Here is a 24,494-nt window from a genome sequence, read left to right as displayed (position 1 = left end):
TAAACATATTCAGCGCATACAAATGAAATTCATAAATCATTTAAATATTATTTATTGTACAAATAATGATAATTTAGACATAAATGGTTAAATAAAATGCTGCTGTAAGTTTATTTTTTCATTAAATTTCAAAAGCATTTGTCATTATATTTTTTGTTTCAATAAAAATAAATAAAATAAATTAAGGGAGAAATTTCACTTCACTCCTAAATCTCTTATTTGAATTCCAAGGAAATTTCATTGTATGGTTAAAATTTCGATAAGTTTCGCTGAAATTTCGAGATTTTGATAAATTTTGAGATGATTCGTTGAGATTTCAATGGAAATTATGCAAGACGAAAATCGACTGCGATTTCGATTTCGAGGGTGATGGAAACCGGAAATTTTGATGGAAATTTCGACAATTTCGTGGAAATTTAAGACCATGGCTAAAACTTTTGCCAAAATTTTACAAACATGTATGTATATATTTAGGGGGAGTATGCAAAAAAAAATTTCTTGTCATTTTAAGAATTCTTTTGGATGAATTTGAGCATATTGTGAATGGTCCCCTAAAAACCTTTTGAGATTTACCAAGGGGGGCAAGCATGAGTAAAGAAAAACTCATTTTGAAAATCATGAACATGATTTTTGAATATTGCAATTCTTAAAAAAAAATTACCATTCTAGAAATTTGAAACTTTTGAAAATCATGGTCTTTTGAAAATTTGGAAGTACATACTTTCTAGACGTCTTAAGTTCAAACATGTCTTTCAATTGTCATCTAAATTGCAAAATTCAAACCCCTATCTTTTGTTTTTAACAAACGGGGGGAAAATTGATAAAAATTTATTATAAGTATGGAGCACATTGGCATATTTTTATGAACTTGTTGAGAAACCTGAAACTTTGTGCTTGAAAGTTAAAATCTTTTTGTCTTCACCCTCCTATTATTGGTTTTGATGATGTCAAAGGGGGAGAAGAATGAAAAAGAGGAAATTGTACAATTTAGCATATCGAAATACATTATTTAACTGTGCTTCATTGACCTTTATCATTTAAATTTTACAAGTATAAAATAAAAAAGAAGGAGATTGTTAGCCCCAAGGTCTCATTAACCATGTTTTGACGATAGCAAACTATTATAGACTAATGTCTTTGAACTTAAGTTGTGTTTTTACAAGAATTGCGCCCTTGAAGTGGGAGAAAAGCTGAAGAATTGAGAGAACCTTTCGAACAATTTAATTCATTTATTTGTAGTGTTTCTCTCTCAATTGTCTTGTAACTTAATTCGCAAAATCATGAGAAAACATAAGGCAAAGTACTAATGAACCTAAATTGGTAAAATTAGAACACATAATAGATCAAACCCTGGCCTTGTGCTAGAATCAGTCGACCGCCTTCAGGCAAAGGCCAAAGGCGGTCTATGATAACCATACCCTTCAGGCCATGGAAAATTTAAACTACTTTGATAAATTAGCATGACTTGCTTTGTTTTTCAATAAATAAGCCCATACTAGACATGCTATTCATTTATTTGAGTTGTGTTAACTCATATTGAAAATTCCTACTTATTAGTGGTAGGAGGGGCTTAGATAAAAGCAAATTATGAGGGAATTGCTAAAACATAAATAGCATAAGAGTTGGGGAGAGAAGAAAAAAAAAATGGGGCATGCTGAAACCAGGTGTGACACCTGGCAGCACTTTAAACCAGCAGCCGCCACCTGGCAGTTCTGAAAAACCAGAAGCAGACACCTAGTGCACAGATGTCAGCACTGCAGGACCCCTGTTGCCACCAGCTGCTACGATCCTGCCATGTGTCCAGCAGCTGTCTTGACTTTTCCAGCCTGCAGAACAGCCTGAACTAAATAAAGAATACCCCAAAAGGCCAAAACTCTTGCTGAAAACCCCAGTTCAAGAGAGAGAGAGAGAAAGGAACTTAAGACTAAGTTGAAGAAACTGAAAATCAAGGTAGGTATTCTTAATTTTCATTTATTCACTTAGGGAATTTGAGTATTTAAAGGAAACAAGGGTAGAAACTTGTATAAAAGTTGAATCCTAGTAAGGAAAATTTAAGTTTATTATCTAATTACTTGATATGGTTTCATAATGCATATATGTTTATTTCGTTATCATAGTTGCATATCTTGTTTAGTTTGGAAATTTTCATGTGATAGATATTCCTCTTATAAGGATGATGGTTTTACTTGCTATGACAAAGCTTGTGTATGCATACGTTGAATTGTTATTGTGTGAAATAGATGGCACCATGTGTTGGTGTGGCTATGATATTGTGGAATTTGAGCAAGTAAGGATTGTGTCTCCCTTGGGTGAAAGGCCCTAAACCTACGGAGGGTATTTCCGTGTTAAGCGGTGGTTAGCCAAGCTGGAATTTGGCACTTGTTAGTATTTCCGCGTTAAGTGGTGATTGGCTAAGCTGGAATTTGGCACTTGTTTGAGATAAAATGTGCACTTAGTTAGTCACTTTAGATGAACAAATTTCTTTGAATAAAGATTGTGCTCATGCACCTTATGATCATGCATACATGTAAGAAATCATGTGTTATCCTTATTCGAATAAGGGGGAGTTTAGAATGTCTACTGAGCTTGTGGTTGCTCACCCTATTCCTTAATAATTTCAAATTCAAACGGAAGGAGAGCTCCATTCGGTAGGTTCTCCAAGATACTACCATTTTGACATATATTGTAGGTTGGCAGGAAGGCAATAAGGATACTAAGCGTGTGTTCGGTTTTGGGCCAGGGCCATTATATATGTACACGAGGGAGAAAAATGTTTTATGAAACGTACAGCCCAATGTAAAGAGTTTGTTACTAAATTAAAAATGTTTTTAGTTGCTTATGGAATATATATATATATGTTTTGTGTTTCGAAAATGTTCACTCTTAATTGGCTTTTAACTTGGTTCCAAATGATGATTTGTAAAACAAATTCTTGCCTAGGCCTAGTGACCCCATTGGATTTTAGATGGAGTCACGACAGGTAACGTGCCCGAAAAAAACTAGGGACGTGACACAGTTGACTGGCCCCTAAAGGCAATTGACCGACCTGGAACATCTTGCCTCCAACAGTTTGTTTTCCCTCTCTAATGGCTAGTTATCGGTCGACTAGACCCTATAAGTCATCGACCGGATTGGCCAACAAAAAGGCTCCAATGGGCAGAAAACAGCTAGTTATCATCCAAATTCTACACATATATATGCCCTCCTAAGCCCTAAAAATGTTAGAGAAGATACACACACTGCATATCCAAGTGCTCTAGCCTTGAAAATCTCTCTCTCTCTCTTTGTACTTTCCTTTGCTCATCTTTGAGAGAACACCAAAACTCCTTGGGTTTTATTTGACTATTCTTTGAGAGTTATTTTCTGAACTCAAATTGTAAATCATTCCTTGTGAGAAAGTTTCATTTGTAATATCTCCTGTGCTAATTTGGTTTTCTTGTCTCCATAGAAAACAAGGAGGTTGTAAGAAGTGTTCTTACCACCATCAAAGCAAGGGCTATAGAAGAACCTCAAGGCAATTGGCCTTGAGAGAGTGGACGTAAGCCGGTTGCCAAACCACTATAAAAGGAGTTTTCTTTCTCTCTTCCCCTCTCTTTAATTTAATGAGTTTTAGATTTGTACACTTGCTTGCTTGTTTAAATTTGCTTTAAATATTTACATCAAGCACTTTTAATTTTATAAACAAAATTCCCCCTCCCCCCCCTCCTTCGGTTGCCTTTGGGCCTTCAGACATCTCTTCTTTGTTATTTTTGTTGGAGGCTTGTTGTCCTTCATACGAGGGATAGCCAGTCATGGCCTTGTGGGTTTTGGACTCTTCAAGGATTTATTCTTGCAAATCTTTTTTGGCCATTTAATTAGAGCTAATATGTTCTTTCCACTCCATCAATGAATTTGGAATGCCAAAGTTTCCCCTAAAATTAAGGCTTTGTTTGGTTGCTTTTCTTAATAGAGTTAATACCAACTAGCTGCTACTGAGTAGGAGATCTTCGAAGGCCAAAGTTCCCTCATCATTTTTGCATAGTGCTTTTACTTGTGGAATTTAAAATAAGTTACTCGGTTTATTTAAGAGCACTGGATTTGTCTGGAGTTAATCAAGGATTTGTTGTTCTTTTACAAGGTTTTGTAGGAATAAAGATGCCCCTGCATTGTGCATACAAGAATACACAATTTATGTAACTACCCAAGAATCCAAGCATCTATTTAAGTAAAATTGAAGCAAGTTTAACATTTTAAACATAAAATGAAATATTGTGTAGCCTAACCTGCAATTTCTCTGTACAAAAGTTATCTGGATGAGCATGCAGAAATTTTGAAAGAGCAGATTGATCAACCTCTCTTGAATATACATCACTGTTTTCATCTCCCAACCAGTCCAAATAGTCAGGGCAGAAGGAGGTGCCAACACTATGAAGAAGCGCTTTTATTTGCTGCATTAATTTTATCAATGATAGGATTAATGAATTATAGATATGGATCACCCAATTTTATTCCTTCATCAAAATGATGTAAAAAACACTGAACTAAACTAGTGCGCATCAAAGTGAAATGAGTTCCACATTACCTGTCTTTCATCTGACCTATTTGCAGCACATATTTCCCGCAAACTCGGTCCCAAATCAAGGCCAACTGAAGGACAATACAAAATTAAATACCGCTCTAAAGTATCAAGAAACAAAAAGGCATCCCTGGGCCTCAAGACTCTCCACTTTGCGAGGGTAGGGAGAGGTCGTCACAGCATATTCAGCCTTACCCCTGCTTTTATACAGGGTAGCTGTTTCCTTGGAATCAAACCCATCACCCAACCGGTCACAAAGGAGCAACCTTACAATTGAACCAAGGCCTGCCCTCAATCTAAACTATCAAGAATTAAACAAGAAATTGTTATTAATATTACATTGAGCATTAGTAAGACAAACATCTCATATAAAAATATATAGCCAAACCATGAATGAAACAAAAATATGTTTTCCTTTTACTGGGAAAAAATGAAGAGCCATTTTGTAGCCACCCTCTCTAGGTGTATGCAAGAGGCCCCAGTCATCGGGAATCAATGCCAAGAGGGTCCTACATGGACAAGTACATACTCAAATATTGAGCCCTTCCTTAGTTACCCCCCATGGAGCTGCAAGTGCTTCTTTAAAGTAGTTGAACCATGACTTAATGAGTTAAAAGTTCAATCACACCATCATCCCTAGGATTTGAATAACCTCTCATCCTCCAAACCACTGGAGTCCCTTACACTAAACCATCATCCCCAAACAATGATTTTTCAAAATGATGTAATCAAGGTTGTACAACATATAGAAAAAAAAAATACCATACCTCCTTCTAATGATGGAGGATAAAAATCTCTCAAAACTTTCTTCATACTTGCCAAGTTCTCATGGCTCACAATACGAGCCACAAGACCCTCTAAAATTTCACCCTGCACCTTTATATAGTCTTGCGATCCTGCAGATAGAACAATGCTATCTTAATAATCACACCCCTCTCAAAAGAACTCGTCCAAACCACATTGTCAATAAGAGAGAACAGTATGAAAGAAAAAAGAAAAAGACGAAGGGGGACTAAAAAAAACTAGAATGTAAAAATATGACATGGTAAATGACATGCAATCATGCCCATTGGCTCAAGATGTATTACAATTTTTAGGAAACAAACAGCTGATTTGGCAGTTTCTGGAAATGGAAGTTCCAAACCAAAGTCATATAGACTCTTTAGAAAATTATACTGGCCAAAAGATTTCGTAGGATTGGAGACAGAGAGCAACATACAGTGGTGTGTCAGAATTGGTGTTTACAGCAGCGTAGTGAGGCAATGGTGAGTTGTGAGGGGCGGTCGTTTAGTAAATGGAGAAGTTTGTGCAGCCGCAATTTGATAGCAATAGGAAAGATAACTGTGACGATGTCAGGTTGGTGGCATCGAAGGATGGGAATGGCAAAGAAGAGGGGAGGATGTTGATCGAAATAACAGTGCTGGTTATGGGGCTGCCAGAAGAAAGAAGCCGTGATGACGCCATACAGGTGATACAGTCATTTTTCAGGCAACTACAGGCATAAACTGCCCATGGTTTTTAGATGTTGTTTTTAGCAGTTCTTTCTTTTCCTTTTCCTATTCCATTAACTAGTGTTGTTTTTAATGTACTTTCTAGAAAAGGGACAGAAAACAAAATTTCTATTTCTTTCACAATTTTAGGGAAAAAGCTGCATTTTAGTAAAGTACAATCAAACGCAAAAGCTAATAAATGAAAGCTGACTGCACTCAAATACACTACCTGGTACAGATAAATCCGCAACTTCATCAAGGGCCTTACAGACAGGTGTTGCTGTCCCTTCTTCACGGAGTGCATCATAGGCAGAAAAAAATATTATCGCTGATTTCCTTCAGCAACAAGCAGAATTAAGAAAAAATCTTATAATTTGAAAACTTCTCCTGGAGTAATTTCCCAAAAATAAGTTTAATCTATCATTTTAAAATTGCAGTTATTACATCTGAAAGAATGTAAAATACATAAAATGAACAAATCAATGTACGCATTTTTCGTAAAGGTAGCACATAATTAGCATCAGAAAAAACAACATCCAGGAAATGAATATGAACTCACATCACCTCCAGAAGCAATCAAAGAATAAAGGTGAAACTTTCGAAGCAGGATATAATGGAACACTGCTCCTGAAGTACATATTGAAGCATATGATGCAGATATCCACTGAAAAGCCCAAACTTCTCAAATAGACATCTGGTGCTTGTGATAAATATTTTGTAAACTCAAGTTTAAATGAAAGATCAATATTTCCAAGAGCACCACGCTTATCTAGATTAAATAAAATAATAATTTTTTCCACAGGATTTATTTGACTAGCAAAAAGACATATTTCCTGCCTCTTATTTGTTCTTTAGTCTAAATTAAGTGGTCTTCTAGAAAATTATTGACTTTTGTAATGGTTTCTCAATAAAGATGCAAAGGCTAAGGAATTCTAGACAATCTCCAATAAGTACAAGAAAAGCAACAGCTAATGCTACTACTGCTAAGTATTTGTCAAAATTACTTGACCTTGGCTCCATTAATCTTCTTCTCCATTCAACTCCCCATGAAGTGGGTCTAGTTGCTGTTGGAGCCATGGCATGCCGAATATGACACACCATACTTCTAGCACAAAAATATGTTAAGAGAAAAAAAAGAAAGTACAAAAAGGACAAAGTAGAAATCGTTAGCTAAAAAAGAACCTAAACAAACAGGAAATCCCATATAAATGAAGCCTAAAAAAACCAAGACAATAAACACCAAACACTTTAATATACCTCACAATCATACTTGTAAAATCGAGATTCGAATCATGAATCAAAATTCCAATTTTGGGAATCAAGAATTGAGAATGAATTGAGTTGTAAGATTTAGTACAAATTTCCAAAATCAATTATAAATGACATGCATATATTGATATACAAACAACAAGCAAAATAGTAAGATATATTTAAATTTTGACAATAAAAAATCATATTTCATGTGTGTGCTTTCCCTAAACAAATGCGAAGTATGGGAATGAGTCGAGAATATTAATTAAAAATGAACTTTTGTACTGTTTAAGGGAAGGAATCAAGAAAAAATAATGCAAAACTGAATTTCCAGTGTTTATCAACAATTAAAAAAATAATATGTCATGCATACTCTTTCTCAAATTAAAAATAAAAAAACAATTAACCTTAAAAAAAAAAAAATTGAACAACTACTCAAAAAACCAACTTTTGAATCTTCAAAACACACTGAAACATGAGTACCACCTAACTACCTTAGCCAACGAGTGTTCGGCTCCTTCTCAATGGCAAACCATTGTACCCTTTTAAGAGTGAAGAAATGGTTTTGTGAAGGCAGCATTAGACCTAAAGTCCTATTTTCTCCTATTTTCTAGCACAAAACTGGCGTAGACCAGGGATGGAGGGTAATCTTGAAAAAATAAAAGCAATGAAAAAATGTTGTTTTTTAGGGTTTTAAACTTGTTGAGTATGTCAAGATATAATAGGTCCAAAATCACGTGAATCGATAGATTCAGATCAATTAGTTAGATTCACAAGGTGAATCGATAGATACGGAAACAGTTCACTTGGTTTTAGATTCGGTAGTATGATTTGAAATGATTTGGTGTGAAGTAGATATGAATCATATGGATTGAATTGGGAATTGTAAGATTCTAACAACTAAGCTCACAATTACAAGATGACACTCAGCACTTGCACTTATAGAGCACTTCCTTGTTGCCCACATACACTCACAATTCTTTCTTGTACACACAGCACACACAATTTCTGCTGCTTACACTCTTGCTCTCTTCTTGCACACAGCACCAATTTCCTTATGCCTGTCCAACATTGGAGCCTTGAGTTCGTTATATAGGCAATGAAAGCGGGTGCCATCTAAGTAGAAATTTCCAGGCAGCTCCAATTCATGTTTCCAGATAGAATTGGAGAGAATTCTAGAGAAGAAAGTTTAGAGAGGAACAGATACTTATCGAAAGAAAGGAGAAGTTTCCTAGAAACAGAGAAAAGGTGATGCTTCTAGGAAGGAGAGAGAGGGAAGAAGTGAAGAACATTCTAAAGAGTGAGAGATGAAGAATCCCAGAGGGAGAATTTTCTAGAAGCTTTTGGAGGGAGTGAGAGTTGATGCTCCCTCAATAGAGGAGGCCTAAATGCCTCATAAGACTTCATCACCTGATGTTAAGTGTTCTATGCCAGCAAAGTGATTAGACCACCACTCAAATTTTCTGCATTGTATATTTGGAGGCTGTGGATCTTCTCGTTAAAAATGAAGGGGAATGTTGGGTGTGTTTCAATACCATGGAGTTTTTTTCTCATGAGATGTTGGGATTTCAAGCAAGGGTACGATTTTATGGGATTGTGCTTTAACGGCTATTATGTTGCCATTAGTTAGAACTTGAGGAGGAGTTTGAGGGTCTTTCAGGACATGATTTTCATCCTCATTTGCTCTGAGATTGGGTGGTTTTTTATAACAAGCTTTGGGCTTTAACAGTGATTCCTTTGAAGGAGTTCTTTTGAGTCCTATTCGAAGTGATTGGAGATCTTTGCTGCACTAATTTTTCTTTGATTTTTGCTTTGTTTTTGCAGCTTTTGTTCATTATATGAGTGGACTGATGGTCTTAAATTTCTAGGAAATTGTTGAAATTTGTATTGTACGATCACACAACACACCTGACACACTCCTCCACTTTACTCAACCTGTTTTAATTCCATGTACTATGTCTTCTTCAATTTCCCCTTTCGCTTTCATAATAGATCCAAGATATCTTAATCTATTAGTGTTATTAATCTCTTGATTATCAAGTTTAATCTTCTCTCAACTCCTACTTCTTACATTATTCAAATTACTTTCATATATTTTGTCATAATCCTACTTATCTTAAACCCTTTAGACTCAAATGTGGCTCTCCGAAGTTCTAGCTTAGATTCCACTTTGCTCCTATTATCATCAATCAACACGATATCATCTGCAAACAACATACACTAAGGGATCTCATTTTGAATATTCCTAGTAAGTTCATTAATCACTAAAGTAAAATGGTAAAGACTCAATGTAGAACCTTGATGTACACTTATTGTGATTTAAAAATAACAAGATAAAATTTCTAACAACAGATTGCCAAAACAACTAAAAGCAATAAAATCTGGTTTTCAATTTTTTCACAAACAACTGAAACCAACAATACAAACAAAAAACTGGCAACATAAACAAACGTGAACTATAGAATGAAATTTCCACATAATTCAAATGAGAGATTTAGGAGTGAAGTGAAATTTTTAATTTATTTTATTGTTTTTATTGTTTAAAATAATTACGAGAGCATTTGAAAAAATACAAAATAAATAAATAAATAAAGTTACAACAACATTTTATCAAACCATTCATGCCTAAATTATCATTATTTGTATAATAAATAACATTTGAATGATTTAGGAATTTCATTTGTATTAACTAAATATGTTTAATGCATATTATCTTACAAATATGTTTGATACACATATTGTATTACAACTTTTCCACCTCATACACAACTTAGATGCATTTAACTTGTAATATATTAGTCTTAAAACTTGTATTATTATGTCTATTAATCATTTCTAAAGTTTCATAAAAGAATTCCATGCTTTACTATTGATTTCCATTATTTTTCAAATCAAAATTGAAATTGAAATTTTTGTTGAAATTTGTGTCTTTTGGAGCATCAAAATTTGAGTCAAAATCGAAACTTAAGACCTTGGGGTCGGTTGTCTCAAGGTATATGCTATGAAAGTCAATCCTAATGGTTCTATGGCTCATCTAAAGGCACATCTTGTTGCTAAGGGGTATACTTAGGTGTATAGTTTAGATTATTTCGACACTCTTTCTTCAGTGGCCAAACGTACATTAGTATGTATGTTCATCTCCTTAGCTACCACTTGTCATTGGTCTTTACATCACTTAGATGTGAAGAATGCCTTCTTGCATAGTGATCTTGAGGAGGAGGTCTATATAAAGCAACCACCTGGGTTTGTTGCTCGGGGGGAGTCAGGCTCAATGTGTAGGCCCAAGAAGGCACTATATAGTTTAAAATAATCTTCCAAAGCATGATTTGGTCGATTTTGTGTGTACTTGAGTTTAGCCTCCGACAGTGTGTAGTGGATCACTTGGTGTTTTATCATCATACTTCATCCAGTAGGATCCTTCTTATTGTGTATGTGGATGATATTGTTATTATTGGTGATGATGATCAAGGTATTCAAAGCCTTAAACATTTCTACAAACTAAGTTTCAAACCAAACATTTGGGACTGTTGAAATAATTCTAGCATATAGAAATATCTAGATCTCGTATAGGAATTGCTTTGTAACAAAAGAAGTATGTTCTTGATCTATTGGATGAGACTCGACTACTGGGATCCAAACCAGTTGATAGACGCATGGATCCTAATAAGAAGTTAGTGTCGGATAAGGTGATTTGTTGCCTAATCATGGACGATACCGGAGGCTTGTTGAAAAGTTGAATTATCTCACTGTCACTTGACCAGACATATCTTTTGCAACGAATGTTCTAAGTCAATTTTTGGATTCCCAGAGGACAAGTCACCAGGACATAGTAATTCACATCTTGAGATATCTCAAAGGAGTACCTGGGAGAGGTCTTTTATATCGAGATCGAGGTCACACTTACATTTAGGGATATACATATGCAAATTGGGTCAGGTCGCCTTCCAACCAAATATCCACAACTGGGTACTATCACTTGGTTGGTGGTAATTTGGTCTCTTGGAAGCAATGCTTTAAAAGGCATTCGTGAGGGCGCCTTTTTAGGAATAAAATGCCCTAAGGCATAAGTTAAAAGGCGAGACTCCTAAAATGAATTCACCTCAAGCCAAAAGGTGAGATTTTTACGCCTCAAATGGGAATGCATACGCCTTTTGGGAGCAGACATAATAATATTTAAAATATTCTAAAAAAGCAAATAAGAAAATTTGCTAGGGCTTGACGAGCGTCAACCCCCCCTTCTCTCGACAACAAAAGATCTTGCGCAGAGGTCTTCTCGCTTCCAAGTTTTCATCTATCTTCAACAACTCCCTCCAAACTCTCGTCCCTCCAACGACCCCTTCCGACCTTTCGTCTCCCTCTGACAACCCCTTCCGACCTCTCGTCTCTCTTTGACTACCCCCTACAGCCTATCGTCTTACTCCGCCGACCCCCTACAGCCCCTCGTATCTCTCCGCCAACCCCCTACAGCATCTCGTCTCTTTGTGCCGACCCCCTACAGCATCTCCTCTCTCTCCGCAACCCCCTGCAGCCTCTCGTGACCTCGTCTCTGAGTGTCGCTCTCTGCTTTGAAGTCTCTTCTCCAACTGACTCGACTCTCTCTCTCTCTCTCTCTCTAGTCTTGTTTGTCTCAAGAGACTTTCTTCCAGTGTCTCAAATCTATCTCATTCTCAAGTCAAATGAACTCTAAAAGTCAATGTGAGTTGCACTATTTAAGAGTTGCTGTTCCAATTTTCAATTTTCAATTTGCACATTTCAATTTTCAGTTATTGCTGTTTGAACCAGTTTCAATTTTTCACTTTTCAATTTTCGATTTTCATTAGTTATCCCCCAATTTTCCTTGCTTTTTATTTTAGTTTTTAAATTTTCCTAAAATGTCCACAACAAAATATTGAAGAACTGCTGTTTCTCTGCTGCTCTTTTCCCCTTTTCCTGCAAAGAGCTCTCAGTTCTGAAAAAAAAAAATTTAATTTCCTGCTGCAGGTGCTGATTGTTCCTGTTCAATAAACAAAAACATGTATGAAGGTGAATCAAAGGGGCAGAAAAAATTTTGCCTAGAAATACAGAAAAGAAGTTGATGGAGAAAAATATTTTAGATGCAAATTTTGTGATCAAACTTGCAGTGGGACTGTGACAAGATTTAAACATCATTTGGCTGGTACAAGGAAGGGAATGAAACCTTACCCAAAAGCTCCTCAAAACGTGAGAGATGAGTGCAAGATCGCTCTTAAAAAATTCCAAGAAGAGAAGTGTAAAAGAAATGATCTTCTTGAAGAGATTGGGATGGGTCTAGGAGGAGGGTTTGAGAGTGCTTCTTCTACATCAGTTGGAGATCTTCAGCAACAAAAGTGGGGGAGGCCTATCGTAGGGCTAGAGGTCCAATAGATAAGTTTGCATCTTCACTAACCAAACAAGCCACTCCAAACTCAAAATGGAAGAAAGAGGAGAGAAATGAAGTGTGTAGGAAAGTTAGCCATTGTGTGTTCAACAATGATCTACCATTTAGTTTGATGAGGACATGGGTCCTTAAAAATGAAGTGAAAGACATAGATGGCATGTTGAAAGAGCACAAAAAAGCTTGGAAGGAATTTGGATGTTCTATCGTGTTTTATGGATGGACTGATGGGTGTTCAAGGGTCCTGATTAATTTCCTTGTGAATACTCCTGCTGGTACATGGTTTTTAAAATCCATTGATGCTTTTGATTCTATAAAAAATGGTGATTTGATGTTTAGGTATATGGATGATGTGGTTGAGGAAGTTGGTGAGGAGAATGTTGTGCTGCTGATAATTGATAATGCGAAGAACATGATAAATGGTGGAAAGAAGCTTATGGAAAAAGGGAGAAGCTGTATTGGACTCCATGTGCTGCACATTGTTTGGATCTCACGTTGGAGGATATTGCAAAATTGAAGATCCACGCAACCACAATCCTAAAGGCTAAGCAAGTTGTGAAATTTATTTATAATTTGGTTGCTACTGCATTTTTGACTTTTTAAAGCCTTTACAAACAAAAGCGAGGTCTTCAATCTATGTTCTCTTCGAATATGTGGTGCACTTCTACATATGCAAAAATGCATGAAAACTATAAGGACTCGCTCAATTGTTTTATTTGACCAATATTTTTGGCCTCACATGGCATATGTTATCAATAGTGTTGTCCCTCTTGTGTGTGTTCTAAAGGAAGTTAATTCTAAGGAAAGACCAGCCATGGGCTTTATCTATGAGTTATGGATTTGGCGAAGGAAAAAATTGCTGCAAGTTTTTCTAGAAATTCCAACAAGTATGGACCCATTTGGAGAAAAATAGATGATAGATGGACCCCAACTTTATCACCCTTTACATGTTGTGGGATATTATCTAAATCACCAAGTGCGTTATAAGGAGAACTTCTCTGATTGTGAAGAAGTGAAGAAATGATTATTTGAATGAGTGGATAGAATGTTGAGATATGAGAAGAGGCTAGATGCATACATCCAATTGGATTTGTTTGATAACGCACGAGGGGAATTGAGGACTCGAGTGGCTATTGACTCAAGAACGTTGAGAAACCCAAGTAAAAATAATACTTCAATAAAAATTAGTTAATTACTAATAGTACTATCATTGTTTCTTCTTATAACTTAGAAGTATGCATTTCTTCTTTTGTAGCTGATTGGTGGAAGCGTTTTGGGACAAAAACCCCAAAATTAACAAAATTTGTTATTCGTGTTCTTAGCCTGACTTGTAGTGCTAGTGGATGTGAGAACAATTGGAGCACATTTGAGTAGGTTCTTAGTTCTTACAAATGCCATGTTATTCTCATTTCACTCAAATATGAAAATATTTTCTAATATCTAAAAATCTAAATGACTTAAACTCAATTGTAGATTCACACGAAAAAGAGAAATAGATTAGAGCACAAGAGATTGAATGCTCTAGTTTATGTGAAGTATAACACCAAACTGAGGGAGGTAGCTCTAAGAAGAAGATAAAATTATGATCCAATATTGGTGGAGGAAGTAGCTTCAAATGATGAGTGGATCACCGAGAAGGAAGAAACTATCCTCCCAAAAGATACTTCTTGGTTTGATGATGAAAATCTCTTTGAAGTTGATGCTAAGCTTCGCCGGTGGTAGCTTTTGAAGGCGATAATGCTCAAGCAACACAAGCTTGTGGTAGCTCACATTTCATAATTCCTAGCAAAAGGAAGACTAGTGATTATTGTGAGAACTTGAGTGCGTACATATTAAATAGTCATTTTTGAATCTACTAAAAATTATTGTTTTATAATTCTCCATTTCTCCCAAATCCTAACCTATAGCTTTATTGAATATCTAGGCATTTAAGACAAAGGCAAGAGGCCAAAATTGGTCAAAGTTAAGGATGACGATGATGTTGAAGTGGGAAAGAGGGAATTTATAAGTGGAAGAACTCCTACTATAGATGAGTTTGATGAAGACAAGGACTTTGATGAACACCTCGATAGTTCCCTTTGAACTTTGTTAATTTAGATTTAGATTCTTAGAATCTTGGATGATGAGACATTGTGATGCTTTAATTTGTCTTTTTCTCTTATTTCTGTTATGTTTATTTAAGAAGTTTAAACTCTAAAGCATGAAAAAGGTGTCCATTTTGTGATGTTATGGCTCATGTTTATCTTTTAACATCCATTTTTTGAGTTTGTTAGCTAAAATTGGCCTATATGATACATAAGAATTATGTTTTTATTTTTGTCCTCCATTATTCTAAATTTCTTCTCACACTATATGTAAATTTATTTTATTTATTAATTATTAAAAAAATACAGTAACAAAAGGCTTATGCCTCAACGCCTTGAAGCTTTCACTTTGCAGAGGGGAAAACGCCTCGCTTTACGCTTTCACCTTATAAAACATTGCTTGGAAGAGTAAGAAACAAATTGCGGTGGTCAGGTCAAGTACGGAGCTATGGCACACACTACTTCTAAACTTGTCTTGTTGAAGAACATGTTGGAAGAATTTGTTTTCCACATTCAAAATGTATGGATTTGATGTGCAATAATCAAGTTGCTCTTCATATTTCCTCCAACCCGGTGTTCAATGAGCGAACGAAACACATTGGAGTTGATTGCCAATTTTTTCAAGAGAACCTCGGGCACAAGCTCAATACTACCACTTATGTGAAGTCCAATATGCAGCTTGTTGATTAGTTTAACAAAGCATTGGGGGGGTGCTCATGTCAAATTCATTTGTAACAAGCTAGGAGAATATGATATATATGCTCCAGCTTGAGGGGGAGTGTTAATGGCTATTTTAGTCTTTTAATATTATTATTAAGTGTGTTGGTATGTTAATTAGTGACAGTTAGTAAGGTATTATGGTCATTAGAATGCATTTGATTTGTATCATAAATAGAGGGAGAGACCTAACTTCGAGTTAGATCATTCATTTTAATCAAAATATCAATAATAACATTGCACACATACATTAGGAGAGAGAGCCTTCAAAGGTCTTCTAATTTGCAGCAAGTTATTAGTATTAATTTTACTAAGCACAACCAACCAAGTGAAAGCCTTAATTTTTGGGGGAACTTTAGCCTTCTAGATGCTACAATAAAGTGGGAAAGAAGAATTGGAGTGAGTCAAGAATTCGAAAGAAGATTTAAACATCTAATTGATCCAATGACCAAGACCGAACATCCATCCCCGAAGAAAAATTACTCCCATTCAATAAAGATAACAAAGAAGACAGCTCCACCAACTCTCAATCATTAAGAGGTCTCCTAAAATAGAGTTTCTAGGAATCAGTGGACTACTAAAATCCCCAACAAAGAAAGATATAGCTTTATCTTGCTTAAATCTTAGTCAAAAAAGACGACGGAATGAATTGGATAAAGATGCATTTCCCAGCTCAGGATCTTCCTAGAAACGGATCTAAGAGCCCCTACCCACCTCAAGTTTAGTGTGAGGGATGAAAGAAGGACAAATGTAAATTACACAACAATTGATGAACATTCACCTCTCTTAAAGAGCTTTCTATGCAATTGCTACTCTAGGACAAGCATGGTCTTAAATTTCCATGAAATTGTCGAAATTTCCGGTTTCTATCACCCTCAAAATCAAAATGGTTGCCGATTTCCATTATGCATAATTTCCGTCAAAATCTCAACGAATCATCCAAAATTTATTCAAATCTCGATATTTTAGCGAAACTTGTCGAAATTTTAACTATACAATGAAATTTCCTCGGAATTCAAATGAGAGATTTAGGAGTGAAGTGAAATTTCTCTCTTAATTTATTTTATTTATTTTTATCGAAACAAAAGATTATTACATGTACTTTTGAATTTTATGAAAAAAAAATTTACAGCAGCATTTTATTTAACCATTCATGTCTAAATTATCATTATTTGTACAATAAATCATATTTAAATGATTTATGAATTTCATTTGTATTAACTAAATATGTTTAATGTATATTATTTTACAAATATATTTGTTACACACACTATATTACAACTTTTCCACCTCATACACAACATAGATATATTTAACTTGTAATATATTAGACCTAAAACTTACATTATTATGTTTGATAACCATTTCTAAAGTTTCACAAAAAATTCTATGCTTTACTACTAATTTCCGTTATTTTTTCAAATTTTGACATCGAAATCAAAACTTCTGTCAAAATTTCCGTACTCTTAGAGCTTCAAAATTTGAGTCGAAATTGAAATTTAAGACTAAGGCCTTGAGGACAAGGAAACATCACTATACAAGGAGTCATACCACCTTCTTGCATTAGGGGATTACAAAAATTAAGGAGCAAACCCTACACTATATTTACATAATGATTACACACCCAATGAACACAATACAAGCAGTGGCAAACATAAGGTTTTGAATAAGTTTCACTCATGACATTCTTCCCCACTAATGTGGTCAACATCCTCGTAGATTTTGATGCTAATTACTCTTCAACTTTATACATGAGAGGATGCATGTCTTCTGCTAACATCCACATGAATTTTTCATCTCCAAGGCCCTTCCACTTCACTCAACATGCCATTGTCACCTTGATGATGGAAACTCTGCACCCGCAATAAAATTTTCAACTTCTCTTTTGTCGGGTTGCATTGTCTCCAATGGCACTCTAGTTGATTGACTATAGATTGGATCTTCAATCTTGGCACTGAATGGCTTGAAGAATCGCCTTCAGTACACTTGGCCTTCCCAACTTCGGTGAAGATGAGGACTCGTCCTTCATATTTGCCACATAGTCTCATATCCCAACCCCATAGGCGCCTAGTCTGGTCTAGATTTAGCTTAACAAGCACGAGGTCTCCAATGTTGAGATGCAACAGTCTCCTTGATTTGCCCATCTGCTTGGCAGTTTTCTCCAGGTAGGCTTGCAAAAATCTCCATTTTGTCACAGTGAAGATGTGCACTTCTATGTACAGTTCATATACTCTGCGAGATAACAGCGGTTGCCCACTTATTCATCCTCTTGGTAGCTTTTTATCCTAATGTTTGGCATAGTGTTTGTAATGGGGAGAGAATTTGCTTTTCAAAGGATCAGTAGTTAGGGAGGCTCCTTTGGCTCTTAAGTATCTTCGTCTTTCTGGGTTATCTACTTTTCATTGAACCTCTATTTCTACTTTCTTCCTCTCACCAGAAGTTGGTATTCTTGGGATTTTCATGTTATGAGGACCTTTTATGAAAGAAAGAAAGATTAATGAGCTAGCCCCTTCGATTAATTAATGTGCTTGATTCTTTTCTTTCCTGTTAGAGAGTGAAAAAAGTGTGTGTGGTATACTCTTCTTGGAATATTCTTGCAAATCTTTCTTTTCTCTTGTTTCAAGAACCCAATGCTATTTTCCTTTCACTCTTTCATTTGGGAAGCTAAAACTCCTTCAAATATAAGGGCTTTAATGCAGGCTGCAATCCTGAAAAAAACTAGTACTCATGACTTGCTTCAGAAACAAAAACCTAATAAAACCCTATCACCAGCTGTTTGTGTCCTTTGCTTTCGCAGTGAAGAGACTGATTCACATTCATTCTTTACATTATCATTTCTCTTGGGTCCTTTGGAGTAAGTTTCTAGGTATTGTTGGAGAGAAGTGGGTTTGCCTCCTCTTTGGAGGCATTTTGTGCTATGATGTTTAGGGGGATTAGGAAGGGGAAGGAGACAGAGGCTTTGTGACAGTGCTTGAGTATGGCCGTCATTTAGTGTATTTGGATGGGGAGAAATGCCATAATTTTTTAGAGTGCGGCCACTTCTCTCAATTTTCTATGGAATAAAATGGTGTTTCTTGAGTCATTTTGTTCAGCAAATGGCTTCTTTTGGGATATAGCTACGGCAGATTTACAGCAGGATAGGTCTGCTCTGCTCCAATAAAGCTTTATTTTTTTGGGGGGTTTTTTCATGCTCTTTCCTTGTGTTTTGGGAGGAAATTTTATTCTCCCTGCATTCTTTTTCAACTTTTCTCTGTGTTCTTCCGTTCCTTCTCTAATGTGTTTCTTTGATTATAAAAAATAATAATTTTGGTAATGTTGCAGCATCAGTAAAGAAAAGGAAATTACAGACTGTGGAATGGTTCAGATGAAAGACAAGTAGCTGCAAAAGACTCATTTTAGGAACAAGATACACAGCACAAGGAAAGCTTTGTAAGTTAGTGAGAGTGGCAACAATCTGCACACTGAAGTAGTAGTGAAAAAATTGAAGCTTGAACTGGTGGAACACCCGCAATGTTTTCGCATTCTTTGGTACAATAAAAGTATGCATATGTGACAAGGGAACAAAGTGCGAAATCAATTTTCAATTGGAAACTCTTATAAAGAATCTGCTTTGTGTGATGTCATACCAATGGACACATGCCATATTCTAGTTGGTCATCCTTGCAAAATGAACAGATAGTTGTTCATGATGAGCATAACCACACCCACTCCTATGTCAAAATGGTGACTTTATGAAGCTAGTTTTAGAGCCCATGAATGATGCTCATGTGAGCAAAAAAGGAGAAGGATGGAATGCAGACTAGCAGTTTTGATTAACAATCCAAAATGTCATTCAAAATGAGAAGAGCTTGATAGAGCCATCAAGTGCTTCCTCAAGTAAAAATCATGGCAGATGAAGCTCTTGGTACATGTCAATGTCACAAAGATACAAACAGTGTTACAACAAAACCAAGGTGTGTCACTAATCTCGACACTTCCCATGAATGGATACAATAACAAGGCTTTTGACAATCAGCATATTGTACAAGAAATTGACGAAGTGATTGCTGGAGCCAAAGTCAAATAAAGAGTGGAACAAAAGCAAGAACAAGTTTCAGAGGCCAAAAATGCTTGAAATGTCCAGGATGTTCATCAAGCTCAAAGTAAATCCACAATACGAGCCAAAAAAAATCTGATCAACAATCCAAGTTTAGAGAGGATCAAACTGAGAATTTGGGCTATGAATTCTGGTCATAAAGATGAGTTCTTAAAAGGGAAATTTCCCAGAATTGCCACCTTTAAAGGAGAATTTGTGGGAAAGAACCAATAAGGTGTGAGAAATCAAAGAAAAATTGACGCTCACTTTTGATTTCTAGTTAAGTGGAAAGGAAAGCCCGGCCTTGGGAACTCCTGGATAAGAAAGCGGGAGCTTATTTTGGGTGATGCCAAGATGGGTAAACCATTAAAGATAAAAACTTGCTTCTTACCCAGAAACTTCACAGGTTCTAGCCCTCAAGTTCTCTCCACCAACTTTCAAGAACTCTCTTTTTCTGCAACTCACTTGCTTCTAAGTGTGCTCTAAATTTCATCAACTCCATATCTCTGCTTGAGATTCTGAGATTATGGTTAGCCTCAAACTTGAAGAAAATGTATCATTTATTCAATTAGGTTCAGGTAAAAACCTCTTTCACATATAAATTCAACACTTATATCAAGAAAATTTAATAAAAATAAATGGTCTTAAATTTTTTTTAAAAAATCTCAAATTTTCCACCATGAAAAAATAAATCTAAAAATCAATCTCCTAATTTTTTAGACCTTGTAGACTTTTTGTCATGTGAGCAATCTTTGTATTTGCTGGTGCCTCTTGGTGCCTTATGATGGATTTATCTTTTAATGATAAAAAATAACAAATTACATCATAACAAGATTTCAAAGATCCAAGATCATTACCTAGTTGAGAACCACCAAACATGATTTGCTGGTAAGCGCCATTGCTGACAAAAAGCAATTATATCAGGGGTTGAATAAAATTTTGGTTCTCCATTGTCCAATTCTGTAACCGCCGTCACCACAACTGTTCAAAGCAGCACAGCACAAGCACTTCAGGCATTATGTGAAAAGATCAAACCAAAGAGTCACTGCGTAACATTGTAAAACACAACATGCTAAGTCAGTTTCATCCCCAAAAAAAATGAATATGAAATAAATGTTTGATAAACACCTTAGAGTTTCAGTAAAGACTCACTATAACATAATTACACAATTAAGACTGTCTCAAAAGCATAATTGTGAATATAAGAAAACAAATGTTTCCATGCACTCCCTAAAAACACCAAAGCTGTGGGTAAAAAATGCAATTCTATCCTGTAACAATCCAAGAGGAACCACTCAACTCCAATTTCTAGCATTGCACTCTAATAAAATAAACCACAGAACTGAAATTGTTGCACACTTCCAAAGAACCTTTGATTCCTTACAAGAACCAATGCATTTAAAATTAAGAAGCCAAAAAAAACAAACGCTCCAATCTAAAACAGCTTATTCCACAAACATCAAGAAAAGGAGCAACAGAGTCTCAGCTGTGATAACAAAGATCACACACATCTGGTGATAAAGGTTAATAGTTCATCTCTTCCGCAACAAACCATTCATATTAATACTATTAAGAAATACAAACCAATTAAAAGCCTTGAGTTTGAAAGGGACCACATTTACAGAAAAGGATCAACATTTTAGAACCATTAATTAAGTGGCAAAAAGGATATGCAAGAAAAAAAATCCAGAACCATCTAAAGATCAGGCCCTATCATTTACTAAAGAACCAGAAAGCATAAAGAACATTTAACATTGAGCTAAGATCGTCAGGTTTTATCTCTTTCAAATTCCTCTTAGAATGGAGATTTCCAAGAAACAATATCCTCATCCAAAAATTAAAAATTAAAAATAAAAACTAGAAAATGGAGCATTATGACAATCAGAAAGATGGACTCAAGGAGAGGGAGGAGAATAGAGAGGTCTTCCCGAATAGGAAGGAGAACATCTCTATCAGCACAAACAGATTTGGAGGTTTGAATGGTTTTGATACTCATTGGATGCAAGTTCAGACATTCAAAGTTCTTCTCCTTGTTATTTTTTTCTAGCAAAAGAAAATGAATTTAGAGAGAAACAAAGAGAACAAGGTGCGAACTTTTTTGTTTTTGATAAACAAAGAAATTTATTAGAAGAGATAAGAATGTACAACAAAAGAAAAAAGTGGAAAAGAAAAATGAAAGCGAGAGCATAAGAAATCCTCCTTTTAGACAAAAAACAAAAAAAAACACCAGAAGATCATCATAATCTGAAAGCCAAGTCAATGAAGCAGAGCCAACCAGCCCTGCTCCAGGTCACCCAGAGAACATGACGAAAACAGTCATCAGCCAACACCCACAATGACGCAAGATAAACCACTCTACTCCAAACCAAATTATTAGCTGTGACCACCTTTTTGAAAATTCTGGCATTTCTCTCCAACCAAACACACCAAATAACAGCCATAATAATGCATCTCCACAAGGCTTTACTATCGTTCCCTTTTCCAAAACCTCTAAAAGTAATAGAGCAAAAAGTGTTCAAAGTGGAGGGACAGATCCAGTCTTCACCACATATACCAAATAATTTATTCCAGACAACCCAAGTAAAAGGCAATGAAGAAACAAATGTGAGCAAGTCTCCCCATACTCAAACAAAGGACACAAACATCCAGTGATAGGGCCTTATTAGGCCTTCTTTTCTGAAGCACATCATTAGTATTAATTTATCAAGTACCACAGTTCAAATAAAAGCTTTTATTTTTTAGAGAGCTTTAGCTTTACAAATCAAATAGTACAAACCAAAAGGATCCTCAATAGGGTTGCAAGTCAAAAAAGAGAAAAAAAGATTTACAAGAGAAATCCCCAGAAGGATCCAACTCCCAACTCTTTTATCATTTCCCAAATTAACATTAAGAGAATCAAGCAAACTGGTAAGAGGAGCCAACTCATCAATCTCTCAATAGTTGAGATTTCTCCCAAAATGGAAATTCCAAGCGAGGCTATCCCCTTGCCAAAAAAAAAAAAACAGAAATAGGGGAATCATGAAGAATAGAGACTTGATAAATACAGGGAAAAGCAATAGCCAACAGAATGTCCCCAATCCAAAGGTCCTCCCAGAAACGAATTTGCTCCCCAATACCCACCATGTACTGGATTTTAGGAAAGAAATAATCATAAATCTGAGATACAAAAACTTCCAAGGACTCGCATGAGTAATGTTAACCCCAACTTTAGCATCCCACCTATGCTGTAGTAGACCAAATCTACTACGAATTACCTTATGCCAAAGAGAATTAGATTCTAAAGAAAAGCGCCATAACCATTTCCCACCAAGGAAATGTTTTTGGATACCAAATTACCAAGACCCAAATCTCCCATCCCTTATAACCTACACAGAGTCTCCAACCTACAAGGTGAACTCTTTTGACTCTCTCCCCCACTCGACCACAAGAAATCCCTCATTAATTTCTCAAGCTTGCACGCCACTCTCACAGGTTTTTAAAATGAGAAAGGTAGTACAACAGAAGGGAAGAAAGACATGCATAGTTAAGAGTAATCCAACCCCTAAGGTGAAAAACATTTCTTCCCACCCATCCAGACTCCTAGCCACTCCCTCAAAAATAGGATCCCAGAAAGAATCAGCATAAAGATTACCACCTAAGGGAACACCTAAATATATAATCGGCCAATTTAAAACCGCACAACCTACAAGCCTAACAAAAGGGTCAACATTAAATCTTCAAACCAGAAGCTTCCTCAAAAACCTAAAGGATAGTTATCAAATTTGAAAAACAACCCATGTTATATGTGAGGAAGAGAATAGCATCGCCTGTAAATTGGAGATGTGAAATGACACAATACTCATTTCCTACCTTAATCCCCTACGCCAGCCCTCTATCAACTCCTCGCTCAATCATCCTACTCAAACCATCAACTACAATAGTAAAGAGAAAAGGGGAGAGGGGATCCCCTATTGTAACCGTCGTGGGTCCAAATTTGGTGAGACATTGTCGCTTTGGCCTACTGACCTCACAAGTTTGCCCAATAAAAGGGGCCTCACATAGTTAGAGACCAGACCTTCCTTATAAGCCCAAGATCTCCTTAGTACACATCCGATTTGGGACCATGACAGGCTCTCCCGTCCAATCTCTGACATCCTCGTCAGCGTGATTTTCCCTAGAACATATTCAACATGAGTTCATGATAGGCTCTCCCGTCCGATTTCGGACATCCTTGTCAGCGTGATCTGCCTAGTACACATCCAATGTGAGACCATGTCCGTGACGGACCCTCTCGTCCAATATTTGACGTCCTCATCAAAGTGGTTTATGCCTCTGTGTAGATCCACTCACATGATAGTACCCCCAGGGAGGCTCTGAAATGTAACAGTCCTAGGTCCAACTCTGGTGAGATGTTGTCTGCTTTGGCCCACAGATCTCACGGGTTTTTCCTATAAAAGGCACCTCACATAGTTGGAGCCCAAACCCTCCCTATAAGCCCAAGATCTCCCTAGTACACATCCAATATGGGACCGTGACACCTATCTAAGACCCCTAGACGCATGAAACCAAGGCCTAGCCTCACCATTAACTAAAACACAGAAGACCACAAAAGATAAGCATCCTCTAATTCATTTCCTCCACCCCACACCAAAATCTTTTCTATCCATAACCTTGTCCAACAAACTCTAGTTCACCCTGTCATAGGCTTTTTTTCAAAATCCAGTTTCAGCACTAGATCCTTCTTTTTCCAGCATCTTCAACCACCTCAGTAGCTATCAAAGCAACATTAAGGATCTATCTATCAGCTATAAAAGTTCTATGGCTAAGAGAGATAGTGTCCTCCAAAACCATAGTCGATCTCTTAGATAACACCTTAGTCAAAATCTTACATGCACTTGTGACTAAGCTAATTGGTCTAAAATCTTTGACTTTAACTTCACAATCCCTTTTG

The 24,494-nt window shown here is 36.2% G+C and overlaps 1 protein-coding gene across 1 annotated transcript in view; it reads right to left on the bottom strand.

Moving 5' to 3' along the window:
• Positions 1-24,494, bottom strand: part of LOC131149844 (tRNA ligase 1-like) — a 160,916-nt gene that overhangs the window by 119,421 nt on the left and 17,001 nt on the right. Inside the window, exons 7-11 of the mRNA XM_058100609.1 lie at positions 20,422-20,545; positions 6,275-6,381; positions 5,323-5,451; positions 4,562-4,626; positions 4,263-4,427 (exon numbers count right to left, since the gene is read on the bottom strand). Coding sequence (XP_057956592.1) covers positions 4,263-4,427; positions 4,562-4,626; positions 5,323-5,451; positions 6,275-6,381; positions 20,422-20,545 — 590 coding nt within the window. The remainder of the gene's footprint in view (positions 1-4,262; positions 4,428-4,561; positions 4,627-5,322; positions 5,452-6,274; positions 6,382-20,421; positions 20,546-24,494) is intronic.

This window comes from Malania oleifera, chromosome 2 (assembly GCF_029873635.1).
Source record: "Malania oleifera isolate guangnan ecotype guangnan chromosome 2, ASM2987363v1, whole genome shotgun sequence".
Lineage (NCBI taxonomy): Eukaryota > Viridiplantae > Streptophyta > Magnoliopsida > Santalales > Ximeniaceae > Malania > Malania oleifera.
The sequence above is the reverse complement of the archived record's forward strand: the minus strand, read 5'-3'. Positions and strand labels throughout refer to the sequence as shown.